Below are 17,019 nucleotides of genomic sequence, written 5' to 3'. Positions count from 1 at the left end.
TAATTCACTTTGACCTGTACTCTTATTCTTGCCTCTGTTACTATTTGATGCATAAATAACACACTATATGAGAAGGAAAACTTAAACAAGAATAAACGCTCTCCTTTAAAACCCACTACAAATCAAAGCAGTGGAGAAAAGTTGGACGTGTGTCTCACCAGCTGTTTCTTCACTTTGCCGGCCTGAGAGGAAGAAGACTTGTGATCCTCCATCAGCCTCTCCACCTCCTCTCTGATGCTCCATGTCAGGTCGTGGTTGGGAGGCTCTGGGCTCTGGGCTCCCTTTATCGCTGCAGAGTGGGCGGGCCTCTCCGGTCGCTTCACTCCTGACTCTGACTGACTCACGTTTGGAAAAGTCTTCTCCACGGAGCGGGATGTTTTTTCTTCCAGAGCGCTGTGATCAGATGTTGTAGATCAGTAAAATGCCACTCTAAAGGTATAATGTGTAGGAATTCCCCCCATCTAGCGGTGCGGTTGCATATCTGAACGTATTGTTGATGTTGCATTCAGGTGAAATGGGGCAGACGTCAGACAGACAACAGACGCTGCATGTAACAGGATAAACAAGCGTCTATGTAAACAAGTGGTCGGCCAGCACGAGGCAAAACAATACACGTGACAATATGTTGTCATGGTGATGTGGTATTGTTTTACCGTCTTTCTCTGGTGGAGTAAAATGACATCCGGTTGGTTTGCCGACGGCCGTCTGCCTGACTGCACCTGAATGCAACACCAGTGCCTCCGTCCTTCCTCACACTACACAGTGGTGACAGTTTTAACAGGCCGAGCCCACAGCTCCGCTGAGTTTCCGTGGTTACCTACGGTCATGCTGCCACTCAACGTAAAAAATGGCGATGCAACATGGCCGCCTCGGTTCGGTGCGTCACCCACTTATGTATTTGTAACGACTTGTAACAACTCATTCTAAGGTACCAGAAAGCTTTCATTTGTATGCGGGTGTGATTCCACTTCAGTGAAATACGTATTTATGAAATATAAGTTACATACTGGGGCTTTAAAGGGATAGTTCACCCAAAATTTAAATTTCACTCATTATCTACTCACCCTCATGTGGACTAAGGGCTGGGAGAAGTTTCAGAGTCCTCCGTGGCTTCTCTGAGTTACAGGGGGTCTCGGCGTAGCACTGCATGTCCATATAACGGTTGCAAATGGATACCACTTTTCTTCGTAACAAAAAGACACACCAAAAAACATCCAAATACCTCCATGCTGCTCGTATGTAATGTCTGTCTTGTATTGAAGCCCCGAAATGCGAAATTGTCCCGAAAAAAAAAAAAAAAGTCTATATTTCAAGCTTGTTTGTAGCGGAAGTTTCTCGAAGCTCCTCTTCCCGGTTCATCAAATTTGGACGAACTGGGAAGAGGACAGACCCTGGTTCGTCCAAATTTGACGAACCGGGAAGAGGAACTTCCGCTACAAACAAACTTGAAATATAGACTTTTTTGGTGTGTCTTTCTGTTATGAAGACAGTTGGTATCCATTTGCAACCCTTATATGGACATATGCTATGCCGAGACCCCCTGTAACTCAGAGAAGCCACAGAGGACTCTGAAACTTCTCCCAGCCCTTAGTCCACATGAGGGTGAGTAGATAATGAGTGAAATTTCAATTTTGGGTGAACTATCCCTTTAAGTATAAATCTTTATAATACATGATGTTCCCGAATGTAAAAAAACAAACTCCAACCTGACAGGCTGGAGGGTCAACCCTCTGAGGTGGGCCTCCCCGGGCCGGATCGGCCTCATCAGCTCCTCTGCAGTGGGTATGTCTACATACAAACACAAAGAAGCAGTCCACTCAGTTCAGTCCTCGCATGATCTTGGTGTATGTGAACTCATCTCAGCACAGTGGACGACGTTTTCCCTCAGGGGACATGTCTCTCTCTTCTCCACAAAGTGACTCTGTTATTAGGACCATGAACCTGTGATCCTCACTGATTCAGTTGACAGTAGAGAAGTGTCTGACCTGACTCGTTAGTAGAAGCAGGAAGTAGAGACTGTCTGACATGTTGAGGAGTGAAGGACGGGGACGCGGGTCTGTGGATCTTCTCTTCCCCCTCCACAGATGAGTAATGGTGATTATAGTCGTCTGAGTCCTCCACAGTGTGGATCTGTCGGTAGGCCTCTTGAAGAGCCTCCATCTCTGAGCCACCACTCTGCACACAGGACAGGCCTGGACAAAAAAGACACATCCACTGTGTTCAACGCAAAAACTAATAATCTCGAGTGAGAACTACAATAAATCATAGAACCCCTTCCTGTTGGATCTGTTTGATCAGAGGCAGACCAGACCACCAAACAGTGTTGATCTAAAACTGGTTTAGACATTTGCTTTGTGCTTTAGCCAGGTGGAAGATAGAGGCTGTAGTCTAAACAGAGACTGGTTCTGTTGTGTGAGAAAAACATGTCACGTATGACATGTAAAAATCAGCTTCACTAACATAGTGCATGTGAGCACAGAGAGGAGGAGGGAAGAGAACAGATATGAAGCTGAATGCAAAGACAATGTGGTTCCACTGAAGTGCTCCAGACATGTCTGGTTCTGACCTGTTCAAGTGTAGCAGCAAGGAATAACATTTTATAACAGAGGAATTAGCACTTATGAGATAACAAACAGTATATTTCAGGTAGTTCTTAGTGTTTTACAGGGTTTATAATCTAGTGTAATGCAGTGTAATTGTTTTTTTTATTATCATTCATGAGTGATTTTCTTTTTTACCTTTGCCAGGAACTGGAGACGTCTTCGACTTCTGAAAGCAGACACACAAGAGGATGAAGAGTGGCAAAAGAGGTTGTCAGTTTAAGATATATAGAAAAGGAAAAAAGACAGAATAGAAAGAAAGAAAAAAGATAAAGTTAGAGCATATTATCACTTTGTGGTTACTTCCACACTACAGCGTTTTAGTCTTAACACTGATTGTGTCTCTTAGTCTTAGCTTTGAACCAGCCATCACCAGCATGTTGCAGTCCAAAGATAAACACACTCTGCTAATTTTGCCAACCTCAGTCCGTCTGATAAGAAACAGTTTCATCCATTTAGAGTGAAAGTGATTTTCACTAAATAAGCCAGTGGAAGTTTTGGAGACTCTGGATGATGTCTCACCTTTTTGCAAGGACCACTGGGGACTTTTCCCTTATTAAATGTCACACATCTCACTGTTATGGCTGGAACGGACATTGGACACTACATTTCATAGCTTGGTGAAGATCTCCATCCTGATTCAGACTGCAGCTCCTCAACAGAAACAATCTGCATCCTGATTAACACACCTGAAAACTCATTATTTGACATTCACATCATGACAGCAACGAGCCAGTGGAAGCATGAAGCTGATGTCTACTCTGCACTGGATTTGCACTAAATGAAGCTTACAGCTGTAACTATTTAACTGAACTCCTGGCAAAGACATCAAGATCCTACACATTTGTTAGACTTCATCCATGTTATCCATGTCTGTGGTAGACGAGGCAGAACCGGTCAGGGATGTCATTGCTTCCAATGGTTTCCAAAGAGTCCAGACAATATCTGTACACTGACACAACTAGTTTCCAAAAGTCTCTTTTTCAGAGGCCAGAGAACTCTGGTGTAGTGAAGATGACAGACCTAAATATAGTAGAGATGAGTTGAAAAACTAAAACATTCAGCCTAAATGTCCTAGTGTTTATTGCAGTGTACTGCTCTGGTCTCCTCAGCTGTCACATCCAACAAGTGAGATCATCTTTGAAAAGAGATGGGTCACACTCTCCCATGATCACAAAGACAGGCTCCATCTTGGATGACTGTTTCAGTGACTATGATCCAACCTTGACAAAGACCACTGCCAGAGTTTTATCATCATAGATTCCAACTACAAACCTCTTCCTGGGAATCCTTCACACTCTCTCCATCCTCAAAGTCCTCACTGTAGTGTGGAGAGCCTGCGAACGCAGAGACACAAAAAACGACTGTGAGGATTTTTCCTTATCCAGGTCACGATTATCTGAGAAAAGCTGAGCTGGAAGAGGTTGTGGGTTTGTCACCCAGGTATTTAACCTTTGGGGCATTTTTTAAATCAAGGTCACTGATGGTCCTTTGTCCACTGGTGCTTCTGGTGTGGAGGTAAGTGAGTCAGCTCTACTTTGATGCAGACTGATCTACATATTCTGGACGTCGTTTCTGGATGTGAAGTGTGTGATCTTTTTAAAGAACCATTTTTAATCAGTGTTAAACTATCTATGTTGAAGATCCTCCCATGTTTCTGAGATCCTCTAAACATGTATGAGATGACAACGATGTTGCATTTCCTCTTCTTCTCTTCATGACCTGCAGTAGCTGTTTGCACAAAAAGTCCAGTTGAGGAACCCACAGGATGTTTGGGGTCGGCCTTTTCTCTCAAGCCTTCAACAGACAGACTCTTACCTGGAGAGTGTCTGGTCTCAGTGACTCTGGCTTTGCTTCCATCATCACTCTTCTCCTCGGCTTCCTCTGCATTCCTGGAGGGAGACATCTATCATTATACTACAGCAACAAACCCTGAGCTTCAAGGACAAAGTAGCAGCACAGAGTCTGTTCACATCTGTCTCTAACATGCGTCTCCAATGTGTCCCATTGACCACTGCCTGCTTCCCTTCAGCTACACCGGACCACGGGCACAGCATTTGTTTACAACTATCATCATCTATTTCCTCTTCTTGCGTTAGGGCGCTGTCATCGACGTCCTGCATTAATGACGTCTTTCCTGCTTCGTCCCTGTCTGAGACGTATCAGGACGCATTAACGTTCACACTAAGAAATAAATGTGGATAAATGCGGTTTGACAAAACGTTTTGGTGCCCGTTTACACTTGTATTCAGGGCTGATCACTTGTCTCCACTTGTGATCTAATCACTCAAGATGAATTTTAATGACAGGTGTTAACAGGCCTAAAGACACCGCATCCCGTAGCCTAGAAGAGACATAGGGGATGTAATTGCTCCCTTCATTTAGACAGGGTTCCTACACATTTGAAATTTGCAAATTCCATACTTTTGACTTCCAGACCCTAATTTCCAGATTTCTCGGTAAAAAAAATTCAAATAATTTGTGACATGAGTAAATAGATGTGCATAATATTTTAAAAAAGCATGCAATTAATCATTTGTTTTGATTATTCTGAATGTGTATGCCATTATGTCACCAAATAATTTCCTGGAGATTGTGGTACAATAGTGCATACAAAATAATTAACCCAAATAACTTTAGATAAGACCAAACCCAGATTAAGTATTAAGATAAATATATTTCCATACAATAGTTTCCATTTTCCATGCCTTTTCCAGACCTGAAAATGTATAAAATCAAATTCCATACTTTTCCATACTGAACCCTGTTTAGAGCTGTTGTCAAATCATGGGAGAAGTTCATAGAATATATTCAACTTCCAAAAAGATGTAATTAGTTGACTATAGAGCTACAGATCACTGAACTGATGTTTGGAACAGACACATTGTTTATCCCAGGCTGGGAAATGATTGTGCTACAGCAGCAGGTATACACATTAGTGCAAATAGGAAAAACAAGGAAGAATGAAATAGAAACAATTTGAAAAAAAATATATCCACAAATCTAATACATCTAAAATATAAAATAAATAACGGTGCAATGTTGCAAGAACTGTGCAAGGTGTAGGTGTTATGGAAATACTGAGGAGGTGGGAGACGATGATAGATTTATGTATCAAAGGTTTCAGGCCTTTGGTTGAATGAATGTCAGGAAGAGTGTTTCCATACCTGAGCTTGGTTGCTATGGTAGAACTGGCCGAGTCCAGCTCTCTGTTCAGTTTGGAGTAATCTATTACTGACGAGGCTCTGGCTTCTAGTTGGGCGAAAAACCTGGCTTACTCCTCCTCTTCCTCCAGAGTGTCGAAGCCCAGGCTGCTCATGTTCACAGCCGGAGGCATCACTGAGTCTGCACACACACACACACACACACACACACACACACACACACACACACACACACACACACACACACACACACACACACACACACACACACACACACACACACACACACACACACACACACACACACACACACACACACACACACACACACACACAGAAATCACACCTGTGGTATCTGAACCCTGCTTCACTTGCATGGCTTGTGATTGGGACAGCTGAGTGAACTCCAGAGATATTTTCCTCTTGTGTGGGACAGAGCAGAACTTTTTTTTTCCAATCACAGATATCAGACGTGCAGACAAACGTCCCCATCAGAAGCACTGTGGACTCACCGTCTGTCTGTGTGTTGTCTCTGCCGAGGACGACGGCCTCTCCTGGATCCTCGTCCTCCTCTCTAATAGGGTGAGACTTCCTCAGAGACTTCCTGAAAGACTTCCCAGAAGCCGACAGACCTGCAGACAGAATGTCAGTGAGGTTGCATTACTTTATTTCTAACAGGCATCAATAACTGTGTATCTATCTTACATATCCTGAGTTTTCCATGTTGACACTGCTAATTTCAAATTGCCTCATGTTGTCTGCCCCGGCCACTCAGACAAGAGCTGTGTTGAGAAGGGCCTTAATTAATTTATACAAGAGGACACATTTAAATCCAGACTAAAAACTCACCTTTTTACTTTAGTTTTTAAGTCCTCTTGATCTTTGTTTTACTGTTTCGATCTTTTGTTGGTTGCTGCTTTTGTTTTGTTTTGCTTATCACTTAATTCTTTGTATTATTCATCTATAAATAAACTTGATTGATTGACATGTTTCACACATTTTTCAAGTGCATTTAATACCATCCATCCCACCATATTCAAAAACTCTCAAAGAGGCTAAAAACACGTGTACTGTTTCTCCCTCATTGAAAAATCCAGGTTCTATGAATATTCATGAGCATGCAAATGCATCATGACTTCTGCCCACCGCCACTAGAGTTGGTAAATCAACGGGTAAATCAACGGGATTGGGATTATAGGGATTCTGACGTATTAAACCTGACTAGGTGCTGAAAAACTGAATCCAACTTTTTCAGACTCTGGCTTTGAAACTGTGTTTTCAAATGTAAAATGCTCAGTTGTGGCTGCATTAGCAACTTCACTGCTGAAATGTCTTGTAGCAGAACCCAAACACTACATTGACATGTCACATTACGTTAATAATTTTTTTTTAAATCAATTTTTGATTTAAATGTAACTCTGAGTCCTGCCACATCCAGAAATACTGGATGACACTGCTATTGTGGCATGTATTAGGAATGGACAGGAATCCAAATACAGGCAGGGTTTCCCGCAGCGCTTTCCTGTTAAGGCGGCCGCCTTAACAGGAAAGAGCTGCCGCCTAAACTAACGTCTTAAAAAAAATTAAAATGTAGCGATATTCGCCGCCGCCCGTCATTCATCTCCGCATCCCCTCACACACATACACACCACAGAGAAGCGCGCATGCATAACAGCAGCGCGCGTGGCGAAACTTAATACGGCGCGCCGACCCCCCCCCCCCCCCCCCCCCCCCCCCCTCCGGACGATCGATCGATCCGCACCCCCCCCCCCACGTCAACAGGACAGACACCACCTTAACTAACACATTTTCTGGGGGAAACACTGACAGGGATTTGATAAAAGCCTTCAGTGACTGGAGTCACAAGAACTGCCTCATCCTGAACACCTGGTCACTCAACACAGATGTTCTCTACAAAAAGAGCTAGAGCCTCTTCTACTTAAGAAAGCTCAGATCCCTAAACATCTGTAGCAAGATGCTGAAAGATGCTAAGGGTAGCATTGGATGGGGGGACACTTATGCACTACTGACATGTAAAGTAAACTTTGTGAATCTAAGTGGAATAAAGAAAAAGTTTATGAGCTGTAAAAAAAAGAAAGAAAAAAAAGAAGATTTGTTAAGACTGGAAAACAATTAAAGTCATTGAGGACATTCAGCGGACTGGCATGTCACTCATGGCCCCATGCTGCCACCTAGTGTCCTTTCACACACAGTCCCCAACAGGGCTCAGCCCACAGCAGCTATTAGGAAGGCACAGGAAGACCACACTGCCAAACACTGGGCACACTAATCACCCTCCACACACTGCTCACTATTTGCTCCACCTTACATGGATCAGATGGATCAGTGCTTCTGACTCACAAAGATCATTTGCAGATACTGGTGTTTCAGTAAATGATCAGTGAGGAACATGAAAAGACGCTGCTGAACATTTTGGGCTCAAATGAAGAGTACTGGTAAGTGAATATTGAGGTTGTGAAGCTATTTCCACAAATAATTCCTCAAAAGATTTGTATTAGAGAAAAAACGATGTGTGCACGTGTAGAATATATCTGCAGATATTTGCATGTGAAACTCTAATCATGAAGTGACTTCAATCAGAGGGCTGTTGTGGGTTTCATTTCATGCTGGCATTTTGCTTCTGTTGCCCAATGGTGTTTATCAAAGTTATTAAAGGTCCAGTGTGTAATAATTGACAAGGTTTAATGGCAAAATCTGAATATAGTACCCATGAATTATATTTGTACAAGTGTATAATCGCTATAAAATAAACTTAGTTTGGTTTTCGTAGCCTTTTAACTATCTTTATATAGCAAGGGTCTTGCTTTAGAGCAGACCTGGGGATTTTACTCGGTCATGGGCCTGCGACGTCCACAAAGAAAAAGTCGGCTGCTCAGTGTCTTTCTCTGCCGGACACCAGAAGTCCCGTCACAGCACCTCATTAGAATTCCCCAAACACGGATGTTCAGCAAACTGTGATTAAAAGAGCATTTCATGAGATCGCTGGGTCTTCTGATGTGATCGGTGCAACCGTACGACTGATTATAGCCTCCAACCTCCATCCACCTAATCCAGTGGTTCCCAACCTTTTTTGGCTTGTGACCCCATTATGACATCAAAAATTTCTGGTGACTTCCATCAGTCAAGATGCGCCAGCTCAGATTTTATATGTTGCATTTTATTTGAACTCGATTTATATTTGAGGAAGTGAAAGTATAGAATACAGTTGTTTAAGATTGTCTGTGGTGTTCTAAATCATAATTTTAAAAAGAATAATAATTAGTTAAAAAATATATTTTTATCAGTCTTTTTATCAATTACTAGACATTTCAGGCGACCGCATTTGAATTCCAGGCGACCCCATGTGGGGTCCCGACCCCAAGGTTGAAAAACACTGAGCTAATCAGTCATCATAAATAAAACTATACAAAATACATTAGCCTGATATTTTATTAGAGAGTGTCGCCATCTTGCGCCGCCATGTTTGTACAGCAGGCTGAACGGAGAATCCAGCCAGTCAGAGAGCAGGTTTCAAGAGCTCACGTTCATAAATAAACCAACCGAGATGAAGGAGGAGGAAACAGCAGATGTATCATAAAATGGTTTAGATCTTCACCTCATCGCTCCATGCTCGTCAAATACTCATACCCAGTCGTCACAGTTGTGGTAAACAAGTTGTTTTGTCCTCGGAGGACACCGTCACTTTGCCGATGGGAGGGGTGAGTGCGAGTGAGTGAGTGAGTGAGTGAGTGAGCGCTGTAATCTAGAATCTGAACACTGGATGTCACAGTTTCCCCCCCATTTTACACACTGGACCTTTAAATAGTTGTATTTTACCATTTTACCATTACTATAGCCTTTGAAAACCTGGCTTCAATTTTTTTGTAGTTCTCCCTAATATTAAATATTGATGCCTGAATAAACAAGTTAGAGACACATCATTCATTATTCTAAATACTAATCTTATCCTCTCATAATATTCTATATTATTATACTTTTACTCCTCAGATATTGTTTCATCTATATTAGTAATGGTTCAAAAATGTTTTCAAGCCATCAGTTTTAAACTTATCTGAGTAGACTCAAGCTTTTCAATTCATTCATACTATTCTTCACTAATTCAAGTAATTGCCACCCATTTCATACATCCTCCGTCTTTCATCTTCTACCTTTACTCTTCAGATATTGTTTCATCTATATCAGTAATGGTTCAAAAATGTTTTCAAGCTGTCAGTTTTAAATATATTTGAGTAGACTTCAGACTTTCAATTTCTTCATACTAATCTTCAACAATTCAAGTAATTTCCAACCATTTCATACTCTTCATATCGTTTCATCTCTTCAAGATTGCTTCAGCAGTTTCTTCACTTACTTCAGCATAGTTTCAACAATTTATTCAGCTCATTCAGCTTCCATCTTTCAGCATTCACCCGTATTTCCTTCAGGAAATGCATTCTCTAGTTGTATTTTACCATTTTACCATTACTATAGCCTAAAACCTGGCTTCAATTTTTTTGTAGTTCTCCATAATATTAAATATTGATGCCTGAATAAACAATAATCAAGTTAGACAAACATCATTCATTATTCTAAAAACTAATCTTATCCTCTCATCAGGACTGAGTGTCGCCTTTCAACAGACTCCTGCTCGCTCTCTCGCTTCTCTCTCTCTCCCTGCAAGCCAGTGACCTCTATTTAGTTTTTCCACTACAATCTATTTTTATGGCTGTTTGATGACTGTCAGCCGTTAATGGAAGTCATAAAATCCTGCAGCATATGCCCATATTCTCCTTTAATCCGCACTGACACAGCTGTAGCCACTGACATTACACAACTTCATTATGAAAAGAGCCAAAGGTCAACGTATCCAGAGTAACGGAGGGTCCTCTGCTCTCCTCATCATTACCTCTCCCCGTTCCTCCTCCTCCTCCACTGTGTTCGTCGTCTTGCCACCATGACGCTGCAGGTTTTGGAGCTGATTTCTCGGCGCCGCTTTTGGCACAGGCCTGGTTCTCCGAGCCGCCCAGATCCACAGACTCATCTGAAACAGACTGAGAGACAACCAGGTTGGAGTCAGTTTGGAGTTGGTCTTCTGTGACCACCTCATTTGTTTAGTTTGTCTATTTATTGTAAAGACCTGTCAATCTCCTGCTCAGATTTGGAAACTGATCTTCACTTCAGGTCAGCTACTTACTCTTCTTTTATTTAATACCATTACACAAGTTTTGTTGACATCCAGTCAGTCTTTTAACCTGTGTAAGAGTTAGTAGCATATCAACATTTACAGGTGAATGATTAATTCAATACTGTGTTTTTTAGGGCTGCAACTAACGATTATTTTCATTCGAGTAGTTGTTTGGTCAATAAAATGTTAAAGGGACAACGAGGAGTTTCTATTTGGTTATAAAAAAGTCTCACGTTAATGTGGATGAATCTACGTTACCCACACTTGTTAATGGGCCCATTTTCGATAAATAGCCTATATCGTTTTGTCTCTATGGTTATTTTGTTATTATTAGTGGTGGCGGAAATGCTGGGCGAGTCGACCAGCGTTTCTTTACTTTTGGTTTTGTGGCGAGTCATGAGAATAACGCCACTGAATCGCCGTTTATGGTCGGAACTACGACGGTATGTGATCGTCTTCCAACCTCTGACTTTAATTCTTGATGAATGAAAACATGAGTCTGTCTTGCACCGGTCAAAGAATTTCACGGTGCGCGGAGGCTCATAAATGTAGTGTGAAAACGCTTCGCTTTTCCAAAACTCCTCGTTGTCCCTTTAAAAAATGTTGAAAAATATCAATCAGTGTTTTCTAAACCACAACATGACGTCCTCAAATGTCTTGTTTGTCCACAAACCAAAGAGAGACTCAGTTTATTGTGATAAAGGAACAAAGAAACCAGAAGTATTCACATTTAAGAAGCTTAAATCAGAGAATTTTGACTTTTTTTCTTAAAAAACTACTCAAACTGATTAGGCTATTTGATTATTAAAATAGTTGATGATTAATTTAATAATCGACTATCGTTTAATTAATCGATTAATTGTTGCAGCTCTAGTGTTATTCATACACATAATCAATTCTGAACAGTATCCCATCAGCCTGCACAGGGCGTCTTGTTACCTCCTTTAAGAACAGCTCAAACTGTTCATCCAGCTCCTCCTTGGTCAGTCTGTGAGACATAGTGACACTGCCCACTCCATCAGTCACTGGAAGGAGAAAAAACATTTTTGGGATGAATATTTCATACATTTACACATTCTCACATATTCTTTTCATTGCAAGAGATTCATCCAGAGTACAATAATCTCAGTGTTCTATTTTGCAGATGATGAACATGTGATGCAGAATAGTCTGTGGACAATGTAATGATAATATTAACCGGTACATCCATCTCTGGTCTCTCATCTTATCCGATTAAACAATATTTGTTCAATTAAAATGACACAATCATACTTATTGTGTTATTTACAATGATGATTTTGCAAAGACCAAAATAAATCGATCAACTCCTTAAAAATACCTGTTGCTCTATATTATTTAACACTTTTTTTGGAAACTCCTTAGCCTATGTTTTGAGCCTGATGTAGCTAATGATTAGGGGGTTTTCTTCAGTATTTTGATTGGTCACTACTTAGCTCAGGTGTTCAGCATAAGTTGCCATGGTGATTTACCCCGAAGAAGCAAACAACCGTAACCCAAGTGACTTCATTAATCCACATCCTGCTTCGTATCCCACGGCTCAGAAATCCCATAATGTTCTTAAACCAAAATAGTAACAGGAAACCTCACATTAGGTGACGTTTTATTGAATTATTTTGCTATTCGTGAAAAAGTCTTGTGTGGAATCTTTGGTTTGAACCTTTAATTACTTCGCCGTAACATCAGTTCCACTGTTCGTCTTATTAAAATACACTGAAAAGGAAAAGGGAGGTTGTCAGCAAAGCGTCAAAACACTGAATAAACCGGTCACATTACTGTCAAAATAAAACTATCCCCAAAACGTCTCCTTCAGTTACACCTCTCATGTCTATGACGAGCTCTGTTTTTATGAGATAAAGCACTTAGCCACCTAATGTTAACTTGAACTAATATGCTCATGATGTCTGACCGTCACATACGACAGCATAGCGGGGCACCGGACCTTTATTTTGAAGAAAGTGTCCTGTTACATCCGGTGTTTTGGAAATAAGCCTCAGCTGACAGTAGCTAAGCCGGCTAGTGCAGTTAGGTAACTTTTTACAGATATAATAACACACTCCACTAACATGAGTTAACAGTAACAAGTCTGGTGTCAACAGAACTCACATGAAACACCGGACTGCAGCAGCTGTCTCACGGCGGACTGATCTACCCTGGTCTGTTTTCAGGAGTCCGCGGCACTTCCCGCGAGGACAACACTCCGGTCAGAAACCAACCTGATTGGCTGCGCATCATCTTCTTCTGTGTTTTGACGGCGAATTACAGCCACGCGGAGCATTACCGCCACCTACTGCTGTGTCAGCGTCGCTGTATTGTTTTTTTATTTTTATTTTTATTTTTTATTTCTTTCTTCAGTTCATCCATCTCATATACAAACCCACACACACCAAAAAACAAAAACAAAAACAAAAAATATATCTATAAAAAAATAAATAATAAATAAATAAAAAAACACATAAAGGACAAAGCATACCTTCTCATGTGTACATAATGGTTAATACGTTGTTAGATGCTATTACTAGTAATCAAATCAGCAATAATAACCTAATACAAGTATCCAGTGGGTAATAGCGTCGCTGTATTCTTTGCATCAGTGACGATTTTTGTGGTGAATATTGTTTGAGGAAAAGCAAAGAGCCATTTTTTTGCTCCAGCTCCGATTTAAGTCTGTTACACATGGATTGGAATAAAGTAAACTTTTGTTAGTCTCTATTTGGATGCTTTCTAATGAGATGCAATGATGCATTTAGTATGACATCTAATCACATATCCCTTTCAGTAACTTTTCAATAGACTTTATTCACAGCTCAACTACTTCCTGAACTTACCACCACTCAAACCAGCTCCTTTATTTCCTGTGTTACATTATTGGACAAACTGATTAATCCATAATGTAAGACAGGAAATAAAGGAGCTAGTACTTTAAGTTCAGGAAGTAGGCCTAGTGGAGCTGCATACAGCCTATTCACCTGTATCTTTAATACTATCACAAGGATAGAATGAACTTGACAACGACTCTAGAATATAATAGAATGACAGGTAGCTTTAAAATGTCAACAAAAAATCTAGAATAGAATAAAACAGAATTGAACAACAGTTTAAAAAAAAGACTTGACAGCAACAACTCTAGAATAGAATGACAGGCGGGCCTATTTTAAAAATGGGAAGAATAAAATAGAATTGTGTGAAAAAAGACTTGACAATGACTCTATAATGGAATAGAATAGGATAGAATGGCAGGTATCAATAACAAATCTAGAACAGGAACAAATAAATGACAGGTCTTTAAAAAAAGACTTGGAATAGAATGACAGGTATTTTACAGTTTTTCTCAGTTGGTTTGGCTCATTTCTCTAAACAGAAATGTCATTCTCAAAACTCTAAGATCATTTGGCAAAACAGCGATACAGTTCAGCACAACACCATAGATCACTTACAAGTTTAGTTTAGTTTAATAAGTTTATTTGTATCAGGGACAATGTACAAAATAACATTAGTCTCGAGATGAGACGAGATGCCTTGTACCGGATTTAGCTTACTAGATCTCTCTCAAAACGGTTCACTCATGTGTCAAAACTAAATTTCCTTCTCATGCAAATAGTCAGTTTCCCCAAAATGCATCGTCCCTTTGACATTGTGTGAGCACTGCAAGTTTAGATGTTTTGTCACTATGGCAGAGGACCGTTGAAATGTCCCTCATGTCCACCGCTCAGTCTGAGCCCAGTGCTTCTCTGACAATGGTTACTGTACTGTTTTGTTTTGGGTTTTTTTTTGTCTAGCTTACAGAATACAATTGTGTATAAAACTGAAAATAAATAAATGAAAAAACAAACAAACAGGATTTTAGGGTATAGTATAGTATAGTTTGACATCACACATTGCACTCATACTGTCAAGGAAAGGTAGCCATTCTTATTCACACGTAACATAACTTCCATTCATCAGAGTAAGAAAATGCATACAGCATAATATAGCCTACTGTAATATAAACACATAAACAAAAACAAGGAAAATGATATGTAGCCTTCAGTGCTGTAAAAAAAAAAAAAAAAAAAACAGGTATTCGTGGTTTTATGTTCTTGACTAATTTCGACAATTGAACAGACTATTATGCATGTGATGACTTATCATGAAATGAGGCTGACATGTTTTGGAGAGAACAATCATCAGACTGAGAATCAACAATCAGTTCACTTGGAAATAGTGCTAACTGCAGCTACCTGTACTTAATCATTTACAAAGATGTACAAGTACATTTGCAATATGATGAAATGAATGAGAAATACAATTCTGTTGTGAACAATTGCCAAGTGGTTTGGAGGTTTGTCCATGTTGCTAATCTCTGTTTCAAGAAATGAGCCAAACCAATGGAGAAAAACCTAAAATCAAATCTAGAATAGGGTAGAGAAGAATAGAATAGAACAGAAGGGAATTTGAAATAACTTTTCCTCCACTTGGTGGCAGTACTGAGCTGAACATGGGTCTGTCTGTGTCTCTGTCTCTCCCCTGAGTCTGGTACCTGGAAGGGCAGTCCGTCACCAGAGATCAGTAGTAATCTAATAAACTCTTCCAGCTTGCTTTTCTCTCTCTTTCAGAGGTCAGAGCGGATCCATATAAACTGTGTTTTCACCTCCCTCCCTATATGGCTCTGTCCCTCATAACCTCGCACACACACTCTCCTCCAACACCCACACTGTGTGTCAAGGGTACGAGAGGGGAGGGAGACATATAAGCTGTTCTTTTCTCTGTCCTCGTCCAGTTTATGAGCCTTAAACCTGTCGCACTGCCACGCCCACACACTGTCTGCTTATCTATTATGAAACTCATAAAAGAAAATAAGGAGTATTAAATGCATAGCAATTGTCTGTGTGTGTGTGACAGTTATTCTGATGTGAACATGATATTTCATCAGTGGAAGCTGGGTGTTTTGTAGTGGTGCTAGAAAGCAGAGGACATTCTGACATGACAGGTACAAGCTCAGTTAAATGTATTTAACGATGGCTGAAGTCCATTTAGTTCCTTCAGTGTCAATGTCCCGGGGCTGGACTCACAAAGACAGACCCTGACCATGGTTGGAATAGAACAAACTGTCAGATTTAAGAGAATTTAAATTCATCCGTTGCACAGAGCTGTAATTGGACTTTGTACACTGAATTCTGGGTAAATGAAGTTTTCTTCTGAAATAAAATAAATGACAAACTGAGGAACCATCTAATCACTCAGCTCATTTTACCTCAGCAGAGGTTGTTTGTCTTCTGGAAGAACTCAACAGTCACAAGATAATTTTACTTTCCAAATTTAGTGAAGAGTGAAACAATAAAAAGGAAAAAAATATAATTTGGGTTTCTAAAAACACTTTCTCTTCTCATTACACTGTCCATGACAATTTCAGCAAACCACAGATGATGAGCCAAGTTTTCTTGTTTCCAGGAACTGCAGATTATGATGCGCACAGTTCTTCATGTGGGTGATGTGCTGGATAATCAAGGCTGATCCATGGAGCCATGGAGGCCACCCCCTCACATCTCACAGGATCTGCTGCTAACTAAACATCTTGGTGTCAGAGGTCTGGTGGAGTCCATGCCTCCATAGGTCAGAGTTGTTTAGGAAGCAGAAGGCCGGACGTTAAGCAGCGGTCACAATGAAAAGGGCTGATGGGTGTTTCACAAGGTCATGAATTAAGATGCAGGGCTACAACTGAATCTTCCTCACAGTTTGCAGCAGTTGTGCAGCTGAAGAGGGGCACACCTAAGACACATTATACATTATACAGTATACAGATGGAAATCAAGACATTCTGAATTTGTGTCCCAATTATGAAGAAAACACCAGTTACTGGGTCCTATTTTTTCAATAATAGAACCAGAAGAGTACTTTTCATATGTCATATGATCCATTGTTCCTGTGTATTACTTATCAAGATAGGGTTTTATGATTGCAGCAGGTGAAAATTACGAGTCACTGCCCACTTTCACCCGCAACCCCCCCAAACACACCTTCAGATGACCTGAAGAAGACCCATAGGTGGTCGAAACATTGTCGATTAACATTT

The 17,019-nt window shown here is 40.6% G+C and overlaps 1 protein-coding gene across 1 annotated transcript in view; it reads right to left on the bottom strand.

Annotated features, from left to right (window-relative positions):
• The window catches only part of cep162 (centrosomal protein 162), a gene marked incomplete at its 3' end in the record, with an annotated part of 29,301 nt that extends 16,159 nt beyond the window's left edge, over positions 1–13,142 (bottom strand). The window contains 12 exon segments of the mRNA XM_083989488.1: positions 159–393; positions 1,707–1,788; positions 1,986–2,192; positions 2,739–2,769; positions 3,876–3,937; positions 4,419–4,492; positions 5,768–5,874; positions 5,878–5,945; positions 6,277–6,396; positions 10,671–10,815; positions 11,889–11,974; positions 13,074–13,142. Of these exon segments, the coding sequence (XP_083845614.1) occupies positions 159–393; positions 1,707–1,788; positions 1,986–2,192; positions 2,739–2,769; positions 3,876–3,937; positions 4,419–4,492; positions 5,768–5,874; positions 5,878–5,945; positions 6,277–6,396; positions 10,671–10,815; positions 11,889–11,948 (1,191 nt within the window). The 5' untranslated portion in view covers positions 11,949–11,974; positions 13,074–13,142.
• Positions 13,143–17,019: the final 3,877 nt, after the last annotated feature.

This window comes from Trachurus trachurus (assembly GCF_905171665.1).
Source record: "Trachurus trachurus genome assembly, chromosome: 16".
NCBI lineage: Eukaryota > Metazoa > Chordata > Actinopteri > Carangiformes > Carangidae > Trachurus > Trachurus trachurus.
This window is presented reverse-complemented; position numbering and strand designations above follow the sequence as displayed.